This window comes from Bubalus bubalis, chromosome 24 (genome assembly GCF_019923935.1).
Source record: "Bubalus bubalis isolate 160015118507 breed Murrah chromosome 24, NDDB_SH_1, whole genome shotgun sequence".
Classification (NCBI taxonomy): Eukaryota; Metazoa; Chordata; class Mammalia; order Artiodactyla; family Bovidae; genus Bubalus; species Bubalus bubalis.
In genome coordinates, this window is record NC_059180.1 from 41031532 (window position 1) to 41050651 (window position 19120).

The window sequence follows — 19120 nt, forward strand, 5'->3', positions numbered from 1 at the left end:
GCGGCTGCGCGGGTCACGAGAACAAACACTGCCGCTGCGCCGGCGGCCGGTCCACTGCGGCGGGACATGGCCAACGTTTCCAAGAAGGTTTCGTGGTCCGGCCGCGACCTGGACGACGACGAGGCGGCGCCGCTGCTGCGGAGGGCGCCGCGGCCCGGGGTGCCGGCCGGGGAGGCGGCGCCGCTGCTGAACGGGGCTGGGCCCGCGGCCGCCCGCGCGGTGAGCCGGGGGCAGGCGGGCCGGGCAGGGTCCGCGCCGCGCTCGCGGGGTCCAGGGGCCGGGGACGCGGCGAGTCCGTGCTCGGACCGCCGGGCGGACGGTAGGGCGGGCTCGAAAGCCGGGCCCGGCCGGTTCTGGACTCGCGGGATCGCGGGGCCGTCCTCTCGTCCCCGGTGGAGCCCGGCCGCTGCGGTCGAGTCCCGGCAGCACGAAGCACGAAGCTGTTTCCTCCGTGTTTGCTCCACAGCGGTTGTGAAGAGAAGGAAGGGGGTCTGTTGCTCAGGTCGCCCGTTACTTTTTGTTGTTTTTTTTTTTTAAATACGAGGTACTATTTTTACCGGGTCGTTTTTGATCCGCTAGGAAAGATGTTTCAAGAGCTTAGGTCGTGGAGTTTGCTTTTGCAGTGGGATTACCTTGGGGACTCGGCCGGACCCCTTTAGACGCAGCGGTGTCAGGGCGATCTTAGGAATGACAGGGACGTGCGTTAGGTTTTCCCGCAGCTGTTCTTTGGAATGCAAGCGCGGCCAGATGCAGGAAGACAAGTCCGAGTGGTCGAAATGTGCCCTGCGAGTCAGCACAGAAGTTTGTGTCACTTAAGTCAGTTCCTGTGTGTTGTGTTAATTTTGAGTTGATTGCGTGGCCTTACTCTGTTTTGTGACTTTTCTTCCCCTTTCTTTTTTCTCATTGTGTCCTAGATGTGTCCTTTACACCCTTGTGTGGTGTTGAATGAGGAAGGAGTCAAGCATGGGGCTGTTCCCCTAGAACTTATCTTTAGATTCCCCTGGTCCCCCAGAGATGCATTGGACAGTGAGGGCCACAGTCTGCTCCATGAGTGAGGTCTTCTGCTCAAGTGCTGTCTGTCCGCATGAGAAGGGACCTAAAGGGTCTGACTTGCAGTGGTTTTTTATCTGCTAGGAGACAGGGCTGCTTTGTTATTTGCTTCTCAAAATGTTTGTTTCTTTTCTCCTTAAAAGAAAGTGTGGAGAAGGAAATGGCAACCCACTCCAGTATTCTTGCTTGGAGAATCCCATGGACGGAGGAACCTGGTGGGCTACAGTCCATGGGGTCGCAAAGAGTCGGACATGACTGAGCGGCGGGGGCACTCTTTCTGCCCCCTTCTGATGTCTATGCCAGAATCTTTCTCTATCTCCTTTATACTTTAATAAAACTTGATTACATAAAAAAAAAGTGATCTGAAATCTACAAACTACAAATATGAAACTGGCCCTAAGGGCTGACAGGTAAAATGATTGAAAGCTTCCAGATGGAATTGGAGTTTATTTCAGGACTCAGTGTGCGGGGTTTCCTCAGTTCTCCTTAGACAGCATAGACATGGGAGTTGGCTTTTTTTTGTTTTTCCTTAAGAACCTGTTGACTCTTCCCTTGAAACTCATTCCCCTGTAAAAAACCTTTACGGGCTTTTTTGTTTTACGTTTGTGTTTAATAAGTATCAGTTGCTCTTAAGCAGTTTGAAAATAACCTGTGGTGCATCTGCCGTGTGCCCCAGCTGCACACAGAGGTGAACAGCTCAGCTCCCTTGCCACTGGCTCCAGCTCCAGGAAGAACAGGCCCAGGGCTCCGGGAGGACTGTGTGAGGGGCCCCTAGGGCAGGAGAGGTCACCTTGGGTCCAGTCTTGAAGCCTGCATGATCCTCGGGCCAGTAGACAGAGGGGAGAGAGAAAGGGAGAGTGCATTTGGGAAGCAAATTGTAGTGAGTGGTGGGGCCGGGGAAAGAGCCAAGATGGACCCGCAGGGACAGCTGCGGGCTTCCTGTTGTCTTTATCTCGTGGAGAATCCTCGGGAAGCTGGAAACTCCAGCCTTGAAGGATGCTCAGACGGCCGAATGGAGGGGCTAGGGGTCACCGGAGGCATTGATGCAGGAGCTTTGCTCGGCACCAGCAGAGGCAAGTGCTCAGGCTCCTTGCTGGCAAGGAGGGTCACCCATGTCCAGCCCTCAGCCGCCCGTCATGAGGCGGTCAACACTGGTCACTCCCAGGGGTATTAGAAACAGCAGTTTGGCTCTGGTGGTCTTTGGGTTGCCCCTGACTCAGCCCCTCAAGGCCAGCCATCTTGCAGGAGGGGCGGTTCTGGACCGGCGGGCTGAGTTCACCGCAGCACACTTGGAAGCTGCTCTTGGAACAGGGCCGTCTGAACTGAAGTGGCAGCCTGGTGCCTTGGGGTTTCCTGCCAGGCGTCCCCAGCTGGAGTCTGGTGCACCCGGTACGGGAACCTGCCAGGCGCTGTGGGGGCTGCTCTGGGCCGTCCTGGGCAGGATGGTTGTGAGGCGCCCTGAGTGTAGCCCCATCCGTCGGGAACCAGGCCATTCGGAGCTGCTTTCTCTCTCTGGTCCTCGGCCCGTCATGCCCGAGTGTGAGGCGAAGGCAAGTCGCTGCCTGTCCACCCCTGGGCAGGGGAGGTGGCATCAGCCAGCAAGTCACAGTCATGTGTGCGGGCAGAGGGCAGGCAGCAGGAAGCGGAGGCGCCTCAGGACTCAGAGGGAAGCCTGAGCCGGCAGCAGCTCCGGGCTGGGGTGAGCGTCGGCGGAAAGTCCCTCTGCCTCCGTGTCCACTTGCTGTCCTCCTCCCTTTCCAGCTGCCCTGGCTCCACGTCACAGGGTGCAGGCCAGCCACCCCGGCACCCTCCCCGAGGGCTCCCTCTCTCCCCTGTCTCCCCCAGGCCTGCAGTAGCCTCTTCCCAGGGCCGGTGCAGGCGGCTCAGAGTCTGGGAGGCAGAGGACGTGAGTACAGCTGAACTGTGCGGGAGAGGTGAGGACAAGGTGGGCCCAGAGCCAGTCAGGGCATCCGGGAGGCCCCCAGGGCAGAGGCGGCTGTGCCCGGACAGCGAGGCCATGGTGGGGCTGTTCTCATCCCCCACCGTCTTCCGTCAGCTCTCGGCCCGATGCCGCCGCCCCCGCCGCCGTTGGACCCTGGCCTCTCTCTTGGGCCCTGGCATCACCCTCAAAGCCTTCCTTTACGCTGACTTTGTTTATGGGCAGCCTGGTTTTTCTGACTGTAAGCCCCTGATGGCAGAGGCCCTGTGCGTGTCCTCAGTGCTCAGGGCAGGGGGGCTTCGGGCTGAGGGGGGTTGGAAAGCAGAGGGCAGGGGTGCGCAGACAGCCGGTAAACTGTTTGCCGTTTGTTTTAATGATGCAAAAACTATGTAGCACAGTTTACCACCTCAACCGTGACTAAGCATACACAGTCGGCAGCACTCAGTCGACCGTCAGCAGCAGCACCTCCAGGACCTCTCGTCCTCCCAGACTGAACCTCTGTCCCCTGTGAACCCCGACTCCCCGGCCCTCCCCCAGCCCCTGGCAAAGGCCGGTCTGCTGTCTGTCTGCGTGATGTCTCAGAGCAGCGGCGTCATAAGGCGTTTGTTGTTTTGTGACTGGCTTCTTTCTCTCGGCGCCTCCAGATCTGTGCGTGCTGGAGCATGTGACGGGGTTTCCTCCTTTCTAAGGCGGAACAGCGCTGCACCGCGTGCATGGACGTTAGGCTTATGCACCATCTTCCAGTGGGCAGTTGGGGTGCTTCCGCCCCTTGGCTACTGTAAACGATGCTGCTGTGAGTGTGGGTGTACATACACCTCTTTGAGACCCCTTTTGCTGGTCATTTGGGCCTCTACCCAGAGGTGGAATTCCTGGATCATGAGGTAATTCTATTTTTAATTTTTTGAGGAACCGCTGTCCTGTTTTCCACAGCAGCTGCTCCGTTTTATGCTCCCAGCAACAGCGCGCAAGGGCTCTGGTCCCAGCATGTCCTCACCAGCGCTTGTTTCTCTGTTTTTTGACCCTGGCCGTCCTCACGGGTGTGAGGTGGTATCGCACTGTGTTTTTGATCTTCACGCCCCAAGCCCCGTGGCCGGTCTTTTTAGTCAAGTCGTTCATTGCTGTCCGGCTGCAGGAGTTCCGTTCTGTAGGACTAGTTTCTTTTCACTCTGTTCATCGTTTCCTTTGATGCACAGAAGTTCACATTGATGTAGTTCCCTTCGCATATAAATTTTTAATTAATTGTGGATTTACGAGAAGTTGAAAAGACAGTACAAGAAGGCCTGTGTGCCGCACCCCGTCTCCCGGGGGCCTTCCGTCTTACCCCGGGGCAGTGCCGTGCCAAAACTGGGCACTGACGTTGGCACAGTGTGTGTGCCCAGCGCCCTGCTGTCCCGCAGGGCACACCTGTCAGTGCCCGCATCCTGCCTCTCTCAGCCACTGCCCAGCCCCTGCCTGCTCTCCCTCAGGACTGGCGTTCCAAGCATGTTGGCTCAGGGGAGCCACATGGAGTGAAATCTTGCAGTCCTTTCGGAAGCATGGAGGTTTCATCCAGGCTGTCGTGTGCATCAGCAGTTTGGGGAAGCGCTAGCAATTAGCTTGGGTGTAAGAAAAGAGAGAAAACAAGTCCCCGTAAATCCAGTAAACGGCTTTTTCATCACAGAAGATAATTGGTTTGTGAGATGCTCATAGAGTTCGGGAGAGAGATGATGAAAACACGAGGGCGCTGGAGGAGGCGTGCGGCCGGGAGCCGCAGCAGGGGCTCCGTCCCTGCAGGAGCCCGTGTCTGGGTCTGACCGCAGCTCCCTGCTGCCCTCATGTGCTCACCCGGTGACTCCTGCTGGGGGAGTCCACGCCTCTGGGGCCCTGCTGCCCACCTCTGCCTAGGCCGCGTGGTTGCAGCCTGGCCCTCGGGCTGTTGAGCTGGCAGGGGAGCTGGTCTGTGGGCCGACGGCTCAGCGGGAACGACTGGTGGTGCGCTCCGTCAGTGGCACTGAGACGCATGTGCCCCTTCCGCCTGGTTCTGCGGCTCCGCTTGTTGGGTCGGAGGGCAGCTAGGTCTTTCCTGCTGCTTTCAGAATCCCACTTTCAGCTTTGCCTGTCTCTGCACCCCATCTCCTCAATGGAGAAGTCCCCAGTGTGTGCTCCGCCGGCGGGCTGGTGACCGGCATGCCCTCCGGTGACATGTGGCTGTGTGGGGAGCACAGGCTGCAGCCAGCTCGGGCCCAGCCTGTGAAGTCGGGTCCTTTCTGCCCCAGCGGGCCAGGCCCTCCTGCCTTCCTCATCAAGGTCAGCAGTTTTGAGGATGTTATCGATTGTTTTTAGGAAAGAGAGCAGTTGTGTTCTCTGCTCACTCCTGTTGTACTGATGTTTGCCATTTACACTTGGAAGAAAGCGGCTGGAGCAGGATGGTGGGCTCATGAGCATGCCTGACAGGTTACCTGTCATGGGGGAGCAGCGCCCCCGTGGGGTCCCCCCAGCCTGGAGCCTGTGTGGGGCCTCGGCAGCTGAGGTCAGGTCCCAGTGTGGTCAGGCTGGTGTCCTCAGAGGGGGACACACACAACACACGCGTGCACACATACCCACACTCAAGTGCATGCACACCCACGCGTGCGTACCTGTCCATGTGCACACCTGCAGGCACACGTGCACACACACAGGAGGCTGGTGGCAGCGGAGCAGAGGTTGGAGTGATGTGACCACAGCTAAGGGGCTGCCGCACCACCAGGGGTGGGAAGGGGCAGGGCCTCCCTCCCGACCCTGTGCGGGCATGCTCCCCGCTGGCACTTGTGTCTGCGGAGCTGAGAGAACATTTCTCTGCTGCGGCCTCAGCAGCTGTGGTCTCAGCCTGGGGCCTGCACTGCTGGCGGCTGGGCGTGCTGCTGAGTGTGCGCCCTCCCGCTGGAGTGCCCGTGTGCTCTGGGGTCCCACGTGGCGGGCCCGTGGCCCTCGTCCCTGCTGTGCTCTGTGGTTTCTGCAGAGGAGAGGCCGGGAGCCCCTGTGTCCTGCAGGAGGCTCGTTTCCCGGGGCTGCGCCTGTGGCGGCCTGTGCTTCGTCTCTTGGTCCTCATGTGGGCCGTGCCCAGCGCTGGGCGTGAGGGTGGGCACGTGCCAGAGTGACTGTCCTCTGCAATTGACCTGTCCCGGGCCCAGTAGCACGCCTTGCTTCAGAATGCCCTGCCCCAGAAAGAACGCTCCTCTGACCATGTGTCTGGGTGGGGGTGGTAGTTGTGAGGCCTGTGACGGGCCCACCTGGTGGAGCGGCTCATATCATGATGGGGGGACAGAGATGGGGCCTCTGCAGGTGGCCGGGGGGTGCGGGGTGAAGGGCTCCTGGAGGAGGGGCTTGATCCCTTGGGTTTCCCAGGACAGGAGAGAGGGGCCCAGGAGGACCCCGGGGATGGGACAGGCTGTGGGTCCCGGGCCGGGCCTGGGGGCAGCGCTGGCCCCGCTGGCATCTTCCACACGCGGATGTGGGTCTGTGTTCCCTCGAGGCCAGGACACCGGGGTCAGGGGGCCGGGGGGGTGATGCCGATGCAGCTCGGCCTGCAGCTGAGCAGCCTGTGGTTCTCTTCTGCTTCCAGTCACCACACTCGGCATTCTTTCGGATCGGACAGTTGAGCAGCGTGGAGCTGGACGATGAGCTTCTGGACCCTGTGAGTGGGATCCTGCTCGACCAGGCCCCTTCCCTGCCCCGCCCCAGACAGCCAGGCCCGTTCTGTGGAGCCGCAGCCTGGCAGAAGACAGAGAATGCCACACAGGAGGGGATGGCAGGTGGTGACAGTGCCGTGCACACGGGCCACCAGGGAGGCTCCCCTGCGGGACCCCGTCCCCGAGGCTGAGATGATGAGCGCACGTGGGGGCACGCACGTCAGGAGCGAGCTGCTGTGTGTGGCCCCGGAGGGCCAGGCGCGGGGCCTGTGGTGGCCCAGGGAGGGCATCTCAGGGTGCTGGGCCCTTGGACCTGGGTGGCGTCCCTTCTCCTGCCCCTGTTTCGGGGGTTGAAGTATCCAGCAGTTTCCAGCCTTTTCCCGAGACCCTCCCCCAGACATGTGGTTGACCCCACCCCCACCCCACCCCCGCCCTGGGAGTCAGCCTGCATCCCCCTGAGGCTGCTGGCACCTCACAGCCTTCGTGTCTTTGTATCTTTTGGAGAACTTCTGGGTCCTGTCACGTTTCTTAACCAGGTTGTTTGTGTTTTTGTGATTGAGCTCTGAGAGGTCTTTGTACACTCCAGACACACATCGCTCGTCAGTTGCAGGATCTGCAGAAATTTCCTCCTGTCCATTACCGGTCTCCTCACTTTCTACCCGTGTCCTTTGAAGCCCCAAACACTGCTAATTTTGACAAGAGAGAGTCCATTTGGCCTGTTTTTTGTTGCTTGTGCTTTGGGTGTCATAGGTAAGAAACCACTGCCCAGGCCAAGGTCATAAGCATTTACTCCCGTCTTTCATGTTCTACAGTTTAGATCTTTGATCCGCTTACCCCTAGTTTTGTACATGATGTAAGTAAGGGTCCAGCTTCGTTCTTTGCACCTGGGTGCCCAGTTTTCCCAGCACCGTTTCTTGAAAAGATAGTGCTTTCCCTGTTGAGTTGTCTCGGCACCATCATTGAAGGTCAGTTGCTGTGACGGGTTTGTTTCTGGGCTCTTAGCCTGTCCCTGTGCCTAGGCGACACTCCTCTGACGCCTCTAGCTTTGTAGGAAGTTTCAGAAATAGGAAGTTTGAGTCATCCCACTTTGTTCATTTCCTGAAAGAGGTTTTGGCTGTTCAGGATCCCTTGTGTGTTTCCATGTGGGGTTCAGGCTCAGCTCATCAGTTTCTTCAGAAGCTCCAGCTGGAGTTTGGACAGGTGGCGTCGACTCTTAACATCCAGTTTTCTGATCCACAAGCTCAGCATAGCTTCTCATTTGTTTAGGTCTTCTATTTTTTTTTTATTTTAACAATGTGTTATAGTTCCTAGTGTACAGATTTTCACTTGCTTTGTTAAGTGCTTTCTAGAAATAAATTTTATTTTGTAGAGTCTTATTTTTTATGCTGTGGTAAATGGAGTTGTTTTCTTAATTTCTTGTTGGATTTTTCATTGCAGGAACATGGAAATATGTTTTTCTAGAGTACTTGTTGGGGTTTTCTACATATCAGACCATGCCATCTGCAAAGAAGAGTTTCACTTCTTCCTTCCTGACCTGAGTGCCTTTCCATTTCTTTCTTGCCCAGTTGCCCTGGAAGAGCTTCCAGGACTGAGCTGAGCAGAGGTGCCCCAGCAGACATCCTCGTCTTGTCCTAGTCTCAGAGGAGAGGTCTCAGTCTCTCATCCCTGAGTGTGCAGTTATGTGTGAGTCTTTATAGGCACCTTGATCGGTGGAGGAGGTCCCCTGAATTCTTCCGTTGAGTTCGGTCAGTTGTTTTCCCTGTGTCTGTTGAGGTGCTCTATGTGGATTTGGTCCTTTATTGAAACAGTATTGGCCTGTTTCTGCTTTTACGCCACGTCACCTTCTGCTTGTCCAGACGCCCCCAAGTGTCCTGCAGCTCGGTTCCTTCTGGCCCTAACGGCATCACAGACCCATGGGCTGAGGGCTCAGTCCATGAAACAACCCCCTCCCACACCAGTCCAGGCGCCGCCTGTGCTCCCATTGACCAGTGCAAATCAGGGTTCCCACGACCCCCTCCTTGCTTCCATAACTTGCCAGAATGACTCGCAGAACTCGGGAGCACTTTGCTTATGTTACTGCTACTGCTGCTAAGTCGCTTCAGTTGTGTCCGACTCTGTGCGACCCCATAGACGGCAGCCCACCAGGCTTCCCCGTCCCTGGGATTCTCCAGGCAAGAACACTGGAGTGGGTTGCCATTTCCTTTTCCAGTGCATGAAAGTGAAAAATGAAAGTGAAATCGCTTAGTCGTGTCTGACTCTAGCGACCCCATGGACTGCAGCCTACCAGGCTCTTCCGTCCATGGGATTTTCTAGGCAAAAGTGCTGGAGTGGGGTGCCATGGCCTTCTCCAGCTTATGTTACTGGTTTACCACAAAGGACACAACTCGGGAACCAGCCAGATGGGGGAGACCCCCAGGGAAGGTATGGGAAGGGGTGCGGAGCCCCACACCCTCCCCGGGAGCCCCTCCCAGCCCTCCACGTTTACGGGCCAGAAGCTCCCTGACCGCTCTGTGTGGGGTTTGAGTGGAGGTCCATGGCGTGGGCAGGACTGGTTGACCCCTGCCCATTGGAGAACAGCTGCGTCTCCAGCCCGCTGGTCCTGTGGTAGTCTTCTAGTCCCAGACCAGCCCTCTCTCAGCCCAGACTCGCTTGTCACTCAGAGAAGCCGGGCATCCGGGGCCGGAGCCGGAGCATGGACGAGCGCCCACAGTGGGTGTCCAGTCGCACCACAGACATCTGCCATCTTGCTTTTCGGGGCCAGGCCACCTTGGTTCCTGGAATAACCCGCCTGGCAAGTGTTGCGGGGCCTGACCGCCTGCTTCCTGTCGAGGTTCTTCGTCTCCACATCCAGCTACATGCCTGGCCTGGCTTTGGGCTCAGAATCGCTGCCCTGTGGGGTGCGCGGGCACAGCCCCTTCCTTATACCGCTGCGTCCTGACATGTGCTGGGTTGCCAGGCTCTGTCTCTTCCCCGCAGGACATGGACCCCCCTCACCCCTTCCCCAGGGAGATCCCGCACAACGAGAAGCTGTTGTCCCTCAAGTACGAGGTGGGCCCCCTCTGCCCCACCCTCCCCCAGCGTGGCCGGCCTGCGCCCATGGGCCAGGGTCGCTCACCACTGTCTGCCGCCCGGTCCGCAGAGCCTGGACTACGACAACAGTGAGAACCAGCTGTTCCTAGAGGAAGAGCGGCGTATCAACCACACGGTGAGTCTGCGTGGGAGCCGGGGGGTGGGCCTGCATGGGAGCTGGGGGATGAGCCTGCGGGAGAGCTGGGGCAGGCGAGCCAGGGGTGAACCTGTGGGTGATCTGGGTCGGGGGGGCAGTGTGTCTGTGTGTGTGTGTCCGTCCATCTGTCTGTGTGAGACCCCGCCGCCTCCCTCCGTCTCCTTCCCGCCCCAGCCCCTCCTGGCGTTCTGGGGTGAGTGCTGCCCGCGGCAGGGCTCAGGTGCCCATGCCAGTGTCACGTTGTCACCTCTGAGGAAGTGGCGGCCGGAGAATCAGCATCCAATTACGCCCTGGTTGGGGGTCCGTCCCCCAGGGCTCCACAGCCTCTGAGACGCCGGTGGGGCTGCTCTTCTGGGTCTGGGGGCCCGCAGGGTGAGCCTGTGCACAGTGGAGGTCACAGAGCGGCCCCTGACGACCACACCCGCCCGTGACGGCCCGCAGGCCTTCCGGACGGTGGAGATCAAGCGCTGGGTCATCTGCGCCATGGTGGGCATCCTCACGGGTCTCGTGGCCTGCTTCATCGACATCGTGGTGGAGAAGCTAGCCGGCCTCAAGTACAGGCTCGTCAAGGACAGTATCCTTTGTCCATGGTCACTGGAAGCCAGTGGACCCGCATGAGGGGTCCCCACCATGTTCTGCTGTGGGTCAGACAGCATGACTGGGCGGGGCTACGTGTCTCGGGGTGGGGCTGTGCGGTGACCCCGAGATGCCCATTAAGTGCCCCGGAAGCCAGAGTGCAGCCCCCTGGGGAGCGGCACCCCGTGACCCCACGACACGTGGCCCTTGACAGCCGCAGACATCGACAAGTTCACCGAACACGGTGGGCTGTCCTTCTCCCTCCTGCTCTGGGCCGCACTCAACGCCGCCTTCGTGCTCCTCGGCTCCACCATCGTCGCCTTCATAGAGGTAGGTGGGCCCGCCGGCCCAGCCCTGCAGGTCTGCTCGTGGAGAGCCCCACTGAGGGGTCACGTGCCCCGGGACCCCCTTCCTCCCATGCCCCTTTGCTCCTCCTTGTAGGGGCGTTGGAAGGAGGAGAGGGTCATGTCCGGAAGCATTTGGGTGCAATGCAGGGTCCCCTAGGTGGGCAAGAGCACGGGCCCCTCAGCAGGCACCCTGTTCTGGGACCCCCCACCTGCCCAGGGGGCCACTGGGCCCCCTAAGCCCCTGGCATTTACTCCCCTCGGTGGTCACTCCAGGGGTGGGAGAGGCGAGCAGCCCCCTCCCCCGGTGGACCGGGCCCCACCAGGCGCGTCCTCCTGGGCCTGTGGCAGCCGCAGTGGCTCGCCTAGCCTGCGGGCTCAGTGCTGCCTCTCCTTCCAGCCGGTCGCCGCTGGCAGCGGGATCCCCCAGATCAAGTGCTTCCTCAATGGGGTGAAGATCCCCCACGTGGTCAGGCTCAAGGTGAGGTGCGAGGCGGCCTCTGGGGGCTCAGGGCTCAGCCCAGGACGCGTCCTTGCCGACTTAGGAGCATTCTATTTGCCCACGTTCACCTCCATAATTTGCCCAGACCTGCGCTGTCTGCTGTTGACACGCCTCTGTGTGGACGTGCTGCAGAGTTTATGGGAGCTTTCTTTAGACAACTCCTGGGTGTTTCCAGGGGGTGGTTGGTGGACCTGGCCAGGGGTTTGCTGATGACGTCTCTCCTGCCCTTTCTGGGGACGGGGTGCTCCAGGCAGTGGGGGGTCGGGTCCCTCTCGGGAGCAGGGAGCAAAGCCCGAGGACAGAGCGGCAGCCGCTCTGCGTGTCTCCTGTGTGGACGTGCGTGCCCGGGGCGGAAGGTCTGAGGACATGGGTGGCAGGGGAACGCCAGCTGCCCGCCCCCCATCCCCGGATGCCTGCCTGGGCCCTGGCCCCCTTTTGGCCTCCTGCCTGCTGGGGGTCATGAGGTTCCTCTCTGTGTGCAGTTTGTTGCTTGGGTTCTTGAGCACGTGTGGCCTGTAGTCAGATTTGGCATCTTTTCCTTTGTGTTCCAGACCCTGGTGATCAAAGTGTCTGGCGTGATCCTGTCAGTGGTGGGGGGACTGGCCGTGGGGAAGGTAACGGAACGCAGCTGCCCCAGCCTGCACCCCCTGCCCCTGCCCCGGGGCCGTGGGGGCGGGCTGACCTTCAGAGCACGCCATCCGTGCCTTCCAGGAGGGGCCGATGATCCACTCGGGCTCGGTGATCGCTGCGGGCATCTCCCAGGGCAGGTCCACATCGCTGAAGCGGGACTTCAAGGTGAGTCCCCTGAGTGCCCAAGGCCACACCCCAGGCCGGGCCCGCCTCCCCTGCAGCCTCCTCGCCTCAGCCTCTGGTCCGTGGGGCGTCTGGTCGCTCAGTGCTCCGTGCAGGGGTGTGTGTGTGGAAACAGCGTGTAACTCTGGGAAGTGTCCACAGAAATGCGGCCCAGAGAGTTCGGAAACCTCGCGTGTGTGGGCTGGTCCTTCCTGCACAGACCGCAGCATGTGGTCACTGCTGGAGTGGGCAGTTTTCTCTGGACATCAGTGGGCAAAGAGGCTGCCCGAGACCCTGCTCTGCAGTCCTGCCAGCCGACCCCGTGGCTGAGCCCATCCGCTCCCCTCCCCCTCCCCTTCCTCCCCCTCTCACTTTGGGTTCCTTTCCCTTCTCTCCTCCCCTCCCCCACCCCTCCCCTGCCCCTCACTCTGGGCCCCCTCCCCTGGTCTGAGAGAAGTGCCATCGGAGGCCCAGGCTGAGGCATCTCTGTTGTCCTGGCCCAGATCTTCGAGTACTTTCGCAGAGACACGGAGAAGCGGGATTTCGTCTCGGCAGGAGCTGCAGCTGGAGTGTCTGCAGCCTTTGGGGCCCCTGTGGGTGAGGAAGGGTGACTGCTGGCCCCCACTGTGGGGAAGGAGGGTCTTGGTGTTGGGGTACTCTGCCACTGAGCACATGGGGCGGGCCTCCCGAGAGCCCCGATGGCCCTCTGTCATGGGCCAGGTGCCCTGGGGCGGGGGCTGGGGTGGCCATGGGTGTAGGGCTGTCTGGTGGGGCAGGGACCTCAGGGCTGGCGGCTGCTCTTCCAGGTGGGGTCCTGTTCAGCTTGGAGGAGGGCGCGTCCTTCTGGAACCAGTTCCTGACGTGGAGAATCGTGAGTGCCAGGGACGGCCTCCTCCTGAGGCCGGGCAGCCCTCAGCCCACAGTCCCTCCCTGCTGTCCTCCGCTGGGGCTCAGCTGTGTGACCGCTATTGCAACACGTCGGTGCTGACAGTATGCGTCTCTCTGCCTGCAGTTCTTTGCTTCCATGATCTCCACTTTCACTTTGAACTTCGTCCTGAGTATTTACCATGGGAATGCGTGGGACCTGTCCAGCCCTGGGCTCATCAACTTCGGAAGATTTGATACTGAGGTGCCCGCCACGGCGCCCCTCACCCTACAGCCTTCCTCCGAGGGGGCCAGGCTATGCACTTGAGGCTCAGCCCGAGCAGCTGTGAGGGGAGCCCTTGTCTGGGGCTAGGGCTGGAGCTGCCCCGGGAGGGGGTGTCTCGCTTGGCCCTGCAGGTGGGGCGCCCATCAGCCAGCAGTGCTTCGGGGCAGCTCAGGCGTCTGCAGACTGTCGGGCAGCGTCAATGAGGCTGATGGCTGGTGCCCCGCAGTGGCTCCCAGAGGCCAAGAGGTCCTCAGTGGCTGGCTCTTTCCCATGACAGGCTGCTGGTGGCCGGGTCACCAGCGTCCTCTCCCTCTTTCGTGGCCCCTCACTTCCCCATTTGCAAAACCCTGGGCCATCCCCAGCCTCCCTGCGAGGAGGCAGGCGGTCTGGTCTTCCCAAGTGTCCGGGATTCCTCTCCTGGGGTCTGTGCCCTGCGGGGAGGCATAGGGCCCTTGGGCACGCCTGGCCTCGTCTGAGCAGGGGCCAGTGGTTTGCTCACGGACGCCTGCTCTTGTCTTTCCACGCAGACCATGGTGTACGTGATCCATGAGATCCCCATCTTCATCGCCATGGGCGTGGTGGGTAAGGACGGCCGCGGGCTCCAGGCCCAGCCCAGCTGCGAGGTCCAGAGAAGCTCATGGCCCCGGCCCTGCTGGCTGTCCCGGGCGGTGGGGGGCCCACCCAGGGGGACAGCTCCTCAGCTTCCTCACTCTGAGTCCATGGGGGGGCCCTCCATCCTCGGGCGTCCCCTCCGGCCCCCCTGCCACCTGGGCAGCCTTCCCTGAGTCCCAGACACCTATCTGCTCCTTCCACTTCCCAGGGGGCATTCTCGGAGCTGTGTTCAACGCCTTGAATTACTGGCTGACGATGTTTCGAATCAGGTGAGAAATCGGTTTTGAGAGGTGTGGCCGCACGGGGTCTCTAGAAGCAGTCCCGTTCTGTGCTCTCGCCACGCAGTAGCCCTGTGCCCAGCGTGCTCCCTGCTCCCCGTGTGGCAAGGCACGTGTGGCCTGGCAGGAGGCACGGCCCGTGGATCTGGCGCGGCCCTGGTAAAGTGTGTCTGGCCGCTCGCGTCAGCCTCGGCAGTTTGCAGGGGTGTCTGCCGGGCACACTCGGTCCGGCCGAGTTGCTCGTGTCGCTGGGAGAGCCATCCCGGGGGCCTCTGGTGTTCGCGGCCGAGGCGGGGTCTTGGCCTTCTTTCTCCTCGTCCTCTCCGAGAGGCAGCCGAGAGCAGGCAGAAGCTTGGTGGGGGGTGGGCAGATGGGCGCGGCGTCCGGGGCGGCCCTCCCGAGTGGCGGGCCCCGTTGCCCTTGCCACCGGCTGGCCCACACTTGGCCCTGGCTGTGCGCTCCAGGTACGTTCACCGGCCCTGCCTCCAGGTGGTTGAGGCCACGCTGGTCGCCGCCGTCACCGCCACGGCCGCCTTCGTGCTCATCTATTCATCCCGGGACTGTCAGCCCCTGCGGGGGAGCTCCGTGTCCTACCCGCTCCAGGTAGGCGGCCGGAGGGGGTGGGGCAGGGCAAGCCCCCAGATGAGGGCAGGCACTGAGGCCTGGGTCTCACCTGGCCTCCCGGAGTGGCGGGCTGACGGGGTCTGCAAGGTGGGGTGGTGGGCGTGCAGGGGAGACCCATGTGCCCACACTCACCACGGCAGGTTTCACCACAGCCGCGGTGCCCGCCCACGACAAGCAGGAACCGGGTGGTTCACACACACGGTGGGTCCCCTCCCTGTGGAGAGGGCTGAGCTCTGATGCACTCCCACACTGCCACGTGAGAGATGCCAGATGGGAAGGGCCACACGTGGCGTGGTTCTGTTCACAGGAAACATCCTTTGTAGATGAGAGCCATTTGCTGGTTGCCCAGGGCGGAATACACACTCACAGGCCTGTCTAGGCCCGCAGCTGGGGCCGTGGGGTGAACACACGCCACTCTGCTGGGAGCCCCCGCTCAGGTTAAGGCCTCCAGGGGCACGCAGTCTTGCTCAGCCTGAGGGCTGGGCCTAGCACACGCCGGGCACTGACGTCCGCCCAGGCACCATGGGAGCCTGCTCCTGATGCAAGCTCTCGGGCCTCGCCTGCTCTCCGAGGCCACAGCCAGACCCCCCGTGTGTGCTTGTGCCTGATGCCACCCGGCCCAGGACCACCACATCCCACTGCCCGTCCACTCTCACCCCTTGCAGCTCTTCTGTGCTGATGGCGAGTACAACTCAATGGCCGCGGCCTTCTTCAACACCCCGGAGAAGAGCGTGGTCAGCCTTTTCCACGACCCCCCAGGTGTGTGCCCCTGCTCCAAGTTGTCGTTTGCCTGTCCCCGTGTGGGCCTGTGTCCTCTGGCCTGTCTGCATGTGCACAGACGCGGGCCGGGCTGACTGATGCCTTCTGGCTGAGCACCCGCAGCCTTGCTGCAGGACTGGCTGTACTAGGGCCTGCAGCTGGCAGCCAGTGCCCGGGGGCCCAGCCAGGCTCCCCAGGCTGTCTGGTTCTCTTCCTGGAGGCTGTCCTGTCCTTTGTTCAGATGGACTCACCTCCCAGGGTGGGCTTCCCTCCTGGCTGCTGCCCACAGGGGTCACTCGAACAGAAGACAGCCTGGGGAGGCACTCTCTGGTACTGGAGGCTCACGCAGTCCCATGTTCCTAATGACAGGCTCAGGCTGGATGCAGACCTGCTTCCAGTTCAGCGGTCTCGGTTACCCGGGGGCAAGGGGCCACCCTGACCGCTCGGCGCCTGTCTGCAAGCCTTCTGCCTCAGCTCTGGCTGTCGCCCACCGTCAGTGGCAGCCCAGGGCCCCCGCTCCCCACCGCCTGCCCCCTGGGCAGCTGGGCTCGCGCCCGAGGGCTGGGCCCTGAGACCCTGCACTGGGCCTCTGAGGACGGGAAAGCTCGGGGAGTGGGCTGTGACCGGGGATTCAGCCGGACCACTGGGCAGGCAGCGGCACATAGGGTTGCGTCCGCATGGCAGGCCCTGGCTAGCGCCTTGTCCGCAGGCTCCTACAACCCCATGACGCTCGGCTTGTTCACCCTGGTCTACTTCTTCCTGGCCTGCTGGACCTACGGGCTCACGGTGTCAGCCGGCGTCTTCATTCCGTCCCTCCTCATTGGGGCTGCCTGGGGCCGGCTGTTCGGCATCTCCCTGTCCTACATCACGGGGGCCGCGGTGAGTGTGGGTCCTCCAGGCCACAGCTGGGCCAGTGCTCTGGGAGAGCATGGCGGGCCCAGGAGCCCACAGTTGGGGGGGGCGGGGCCTGGGGGTTGGAGCTCAGGCCTCAGCCCTGGCGATGCCTCCTGCTCACCTCCCACTTGCCTCCCCGGGTGGCTTGGCCTTCAGCCTGTGGGCCTTCCAGCTGTATTGCGGTGGTTCAGACAAAACCTTAAAAAGCCATCAGAGGGGTACAGTGAGTCTTCCCTCACCAGGTTTGAGTCGTGTGGCCCAAGTTTCCTTCCAGGCACGGTTTTGGCTTTCGTTACGGTGACTTTCATACCGTAAACTCCTGCCTTGTGGAAGTGAGTGGCTGGGCAGCTCCTCAGCGTGTCGTAGAGTTGTATGACCACGACCACCACCGAGTTCAGAATGTTCTTGTTACCCCAGAAGGACAGCTGTCTGCGCTAGGCAGTCCCGTTTGTGTCCCTGGACCCTGCAGCCCTAGTCCGCTTTCTGCCTCCGTGGACATGCCTCTGCTGGCTATTGCGGCTATCCGTCTGCACAGGCGGGCCATCGTGAGCGTTGTGTTTTCACGGCTCGCCCATGCAGTAGTGCGAGTTGGCTTTTCACTCCTTTCTACGCTTCCTGGTGTGGCCCAGGTGTTTGTGCGTAGACTCCTGCCCGCACCTGGCCCCGCCCCAGCATAGCGCATGCCTGTCTCTCAGGCGGCCAGGTTCACTTGTCCCTGAGGTCACAGTGAGCGTGTTCAGACTCAGGTGACGCTCGCGCCTGGGCAGTGCGGTCAGTGCGGCCTGGGTGGGTTTGGGTCGGGGCTACCATGCCCCCCAGCATCCCGTGTCTTCCCTGCAGGTCTGGGCGGACCCTGGCAAGTACGCTCTAATGGGAGCTGCTGCCCAGCTGGGTGAGTTCTGGCTACCACGTGGGCATCCCCCCCACCCCCCCACCCATCTGGTGCTTCCTAGGGGCCAGGCCGCAGGTTGGATGGACAGCGGGGTGCTGCACAGGGGACCGTGGGGCTGCTGCCCCACCCGCCCAGTCTCCCTCTCCCCCTCCCCCGGGCAGGTGGGATCGTGAGGATGACACTGAGCCTGACGGTCATCATGATGGAGGCCACCAGCAACGTGACCTACGGCTTCCCCATCATGCTGGTGCTCATGACCGCCAAGATCGTGGGGGACGTCTTCATCGAGGTTCGGCAGCGGTACTGGGGGTCGGCAGCTGCGGCGAGGGCAGGCCCGTGGGGGTGGTCCCCAGCAGCCTTGTGCATGGCCCTGCCCACTCTCCCCAGGGCCTGTACGACATGCACATCCAGCTGCAGAGCGTGCCCTTCTTGCACTGGGAGGCCCCTGTCACCTCGCACTCACTCACCGCCAGGTACCCTCCGGGAAGGCCCGCAGGCTGGGCGGGTGCTGGACGCCCTGGGTGGCTTCGTCAGCCACATGGTGGGTCACAGCGTGGCTCTTCCCCAGGGAGGTGATGAGCACGCCGGTCACCTGCCTGCGGAGGAGGGAGAAGGTGGGCGTCATCGTGGACGTGCTGAGCAGCACGGCATCCAACCACAACGGCTTCCCCGTGGTGGAGGACGCTGACGGCACGCAGGTATCGAGCCCCGTGGAAGGCCAGGCCGACACCTGTGCTGACCAGGGCGGCGAGTAGGGCCGGGCTTCTGTGAAGGTGGGCATCTTGCTCTGGGGTTTCTGGAAGAATCCTCTGCTCACACCGCTTTGCCCGTGAGAGAAGTTCTCGTGGTGTGGTGGTTACTGAAGCGCCCCAGCGTCTTGTGGTCCCACCTCAGGCTGCACCCCAGCCGAGGAGTCAGGGCTGATTGTCAGGGTCCTGACAGGACATGCAGCCACGCTGCCTCTGGCATCTGGGCCAGGGGCCAGAGTCTGCTTCGTGCCCACACTAACACAATGACCTCTCGGCACCTCATGGTTTGGGTCCTGCCGCCTCCTGGGCATTTGGGGACCAGCAAGACTGCCTGGGGACGTGCCTGCTGCGTGGCTAGTGCTCGAGGGCTGCCGGCATCACCCGGGAGCCTGGCTGGAGCCCCCTGCTGTCTTGGCGCTGGCGGCCAGTGGCCCAGATGGGCGGGTGCGTCCCAGGGCTCCTGCAGATGAGGCATCTCTTGTGCAGCCAGCTCGGCTCCAGGGCTTGATCCTGCGCTCTCAGCTCATCGTCCTGCTCAAGCACAAGGTAGGCCATCAGGTGGCCCAGGAGCCAGGCGGGGCCCTGGGCTCTGAGCCTCCAGCGCCCAGTGCCCGCCCCACCGTCCACCCTACCTCCCGCAGGTGTTCGTGGAGCGCTCCAGCATGGGCCTGCTGCGACGCCGGCTGCGGCTGAAGGACTTCCGCGACGCCTACCCACGCTTCCCCCCAATCCAGTCCATCCACGTGTCGCAGGATGAGCGGGAGTGCACCATGGACCTGTCCGAGTTCATGAACCCCTCGCCCTACACGGTGCCCCAGGTACTGCTGGGGGGTATCCTGCCCCGTCCCCTCCCGGGTGGGGCGGGTCTGGCGGGTGAGCTGAGGCCGTGTCCATGTTGCAGGAGGCGTCGCTCCCACGGGTGTTCAAGCTGTTCCGGGCCCTGGGCCTCCGGCACCTGGTTGTGGTGGACAATTGCAATCAGGTGAGGGGGGCCCACTGCCCCTGGCCTGCCTGCCCACCCCCAGGGCTCCCCCAGGCTGTGCCATCCCATGCATGCAGGGCAGGGGCATCCATAGAGGGAACGCT

At 61.9% G+C, this 19120-nt stretch overlaps 1 protein-coding gene across 3 annotated transcripts in view; it reads left to right on the forward strand.

Moving 5' to 3' along the window:
* Nucleotides 1-19120, forward strand: part of CLCN7 (chloride voltage-gated channel 7) — a 20288-nt gene continuing 1168 nt past the window's right edge. The window contains exons 1-24 of one of the 3 annotated variants that reach the window (XM_025275572.2): nt 2-219; nt 6570-6641; nt 9613-9684; nt 9776-9841; nt 10304-10436; nt 10659-10768; nt 11183-11263; nt 11836-11898; nt 11996-12079; nt 12580-12673; nt 12883-12947; nt 13089-13205; nt 13754-13808; nt 14047-14107; nt 14581-14719; nt 15406-15499; nt 16209-16378; nt 17234-17285; nt 17447-17574; nt 17673-17758; nt 17854-17983; nt 18521-18580; nt 18676-18852; nt 18936-19016. In XM_025275572.2, the coding sequence (XP_025131357.1) occupies nt 67-219; nt 6570-6641; nt 9613-9684; nt 9776-9841; nt 10304-10436; nt 10659-10768; nt 11183-11263; nt 11836-11898; nt 11996-12079; nt 12580-12673; nt 12883-12947; nt 13089-13205; nt 13754-13808; nt 14047-14107; nt 14581-14719; nt 15406-15499; nt 16209-16378; nt 17234-17285; nt 17447-17574; nt 17673-17758; nt 17854-17983; nt 18521-18580; nt 18676-18852; nt 18936-19016 (2343 nt within the window). In that variant the 5' untranslated portion in view covers nt 2-66. Of the gene's footprint in view, nt 220-2809; nt 2985-6569; nt 6642-9612; nt 9685-9775; nt 9842-10303; nt 10437-10658; nt 10769-11182; nt 11264-11835; nt 11899-11995; nt 12080-12579; nt 12674-12882; nt 12948-13088; nt 13206-13753; nt 13809-14046; nt 14108-14580; nt 14720-15405; nt 15500-16208; nt 16379-17233; nt 17286-17446; nt 17575-17672; nt 17759-17853; nt 17984-18520; nt 18581-18675; nt 18853-18935; nt 19017-19120 lie in introns of those variants that run through there. The other 2 variants (XM_025275574.2, XM_025275573.2) reach the window with 2 other exon arrangements.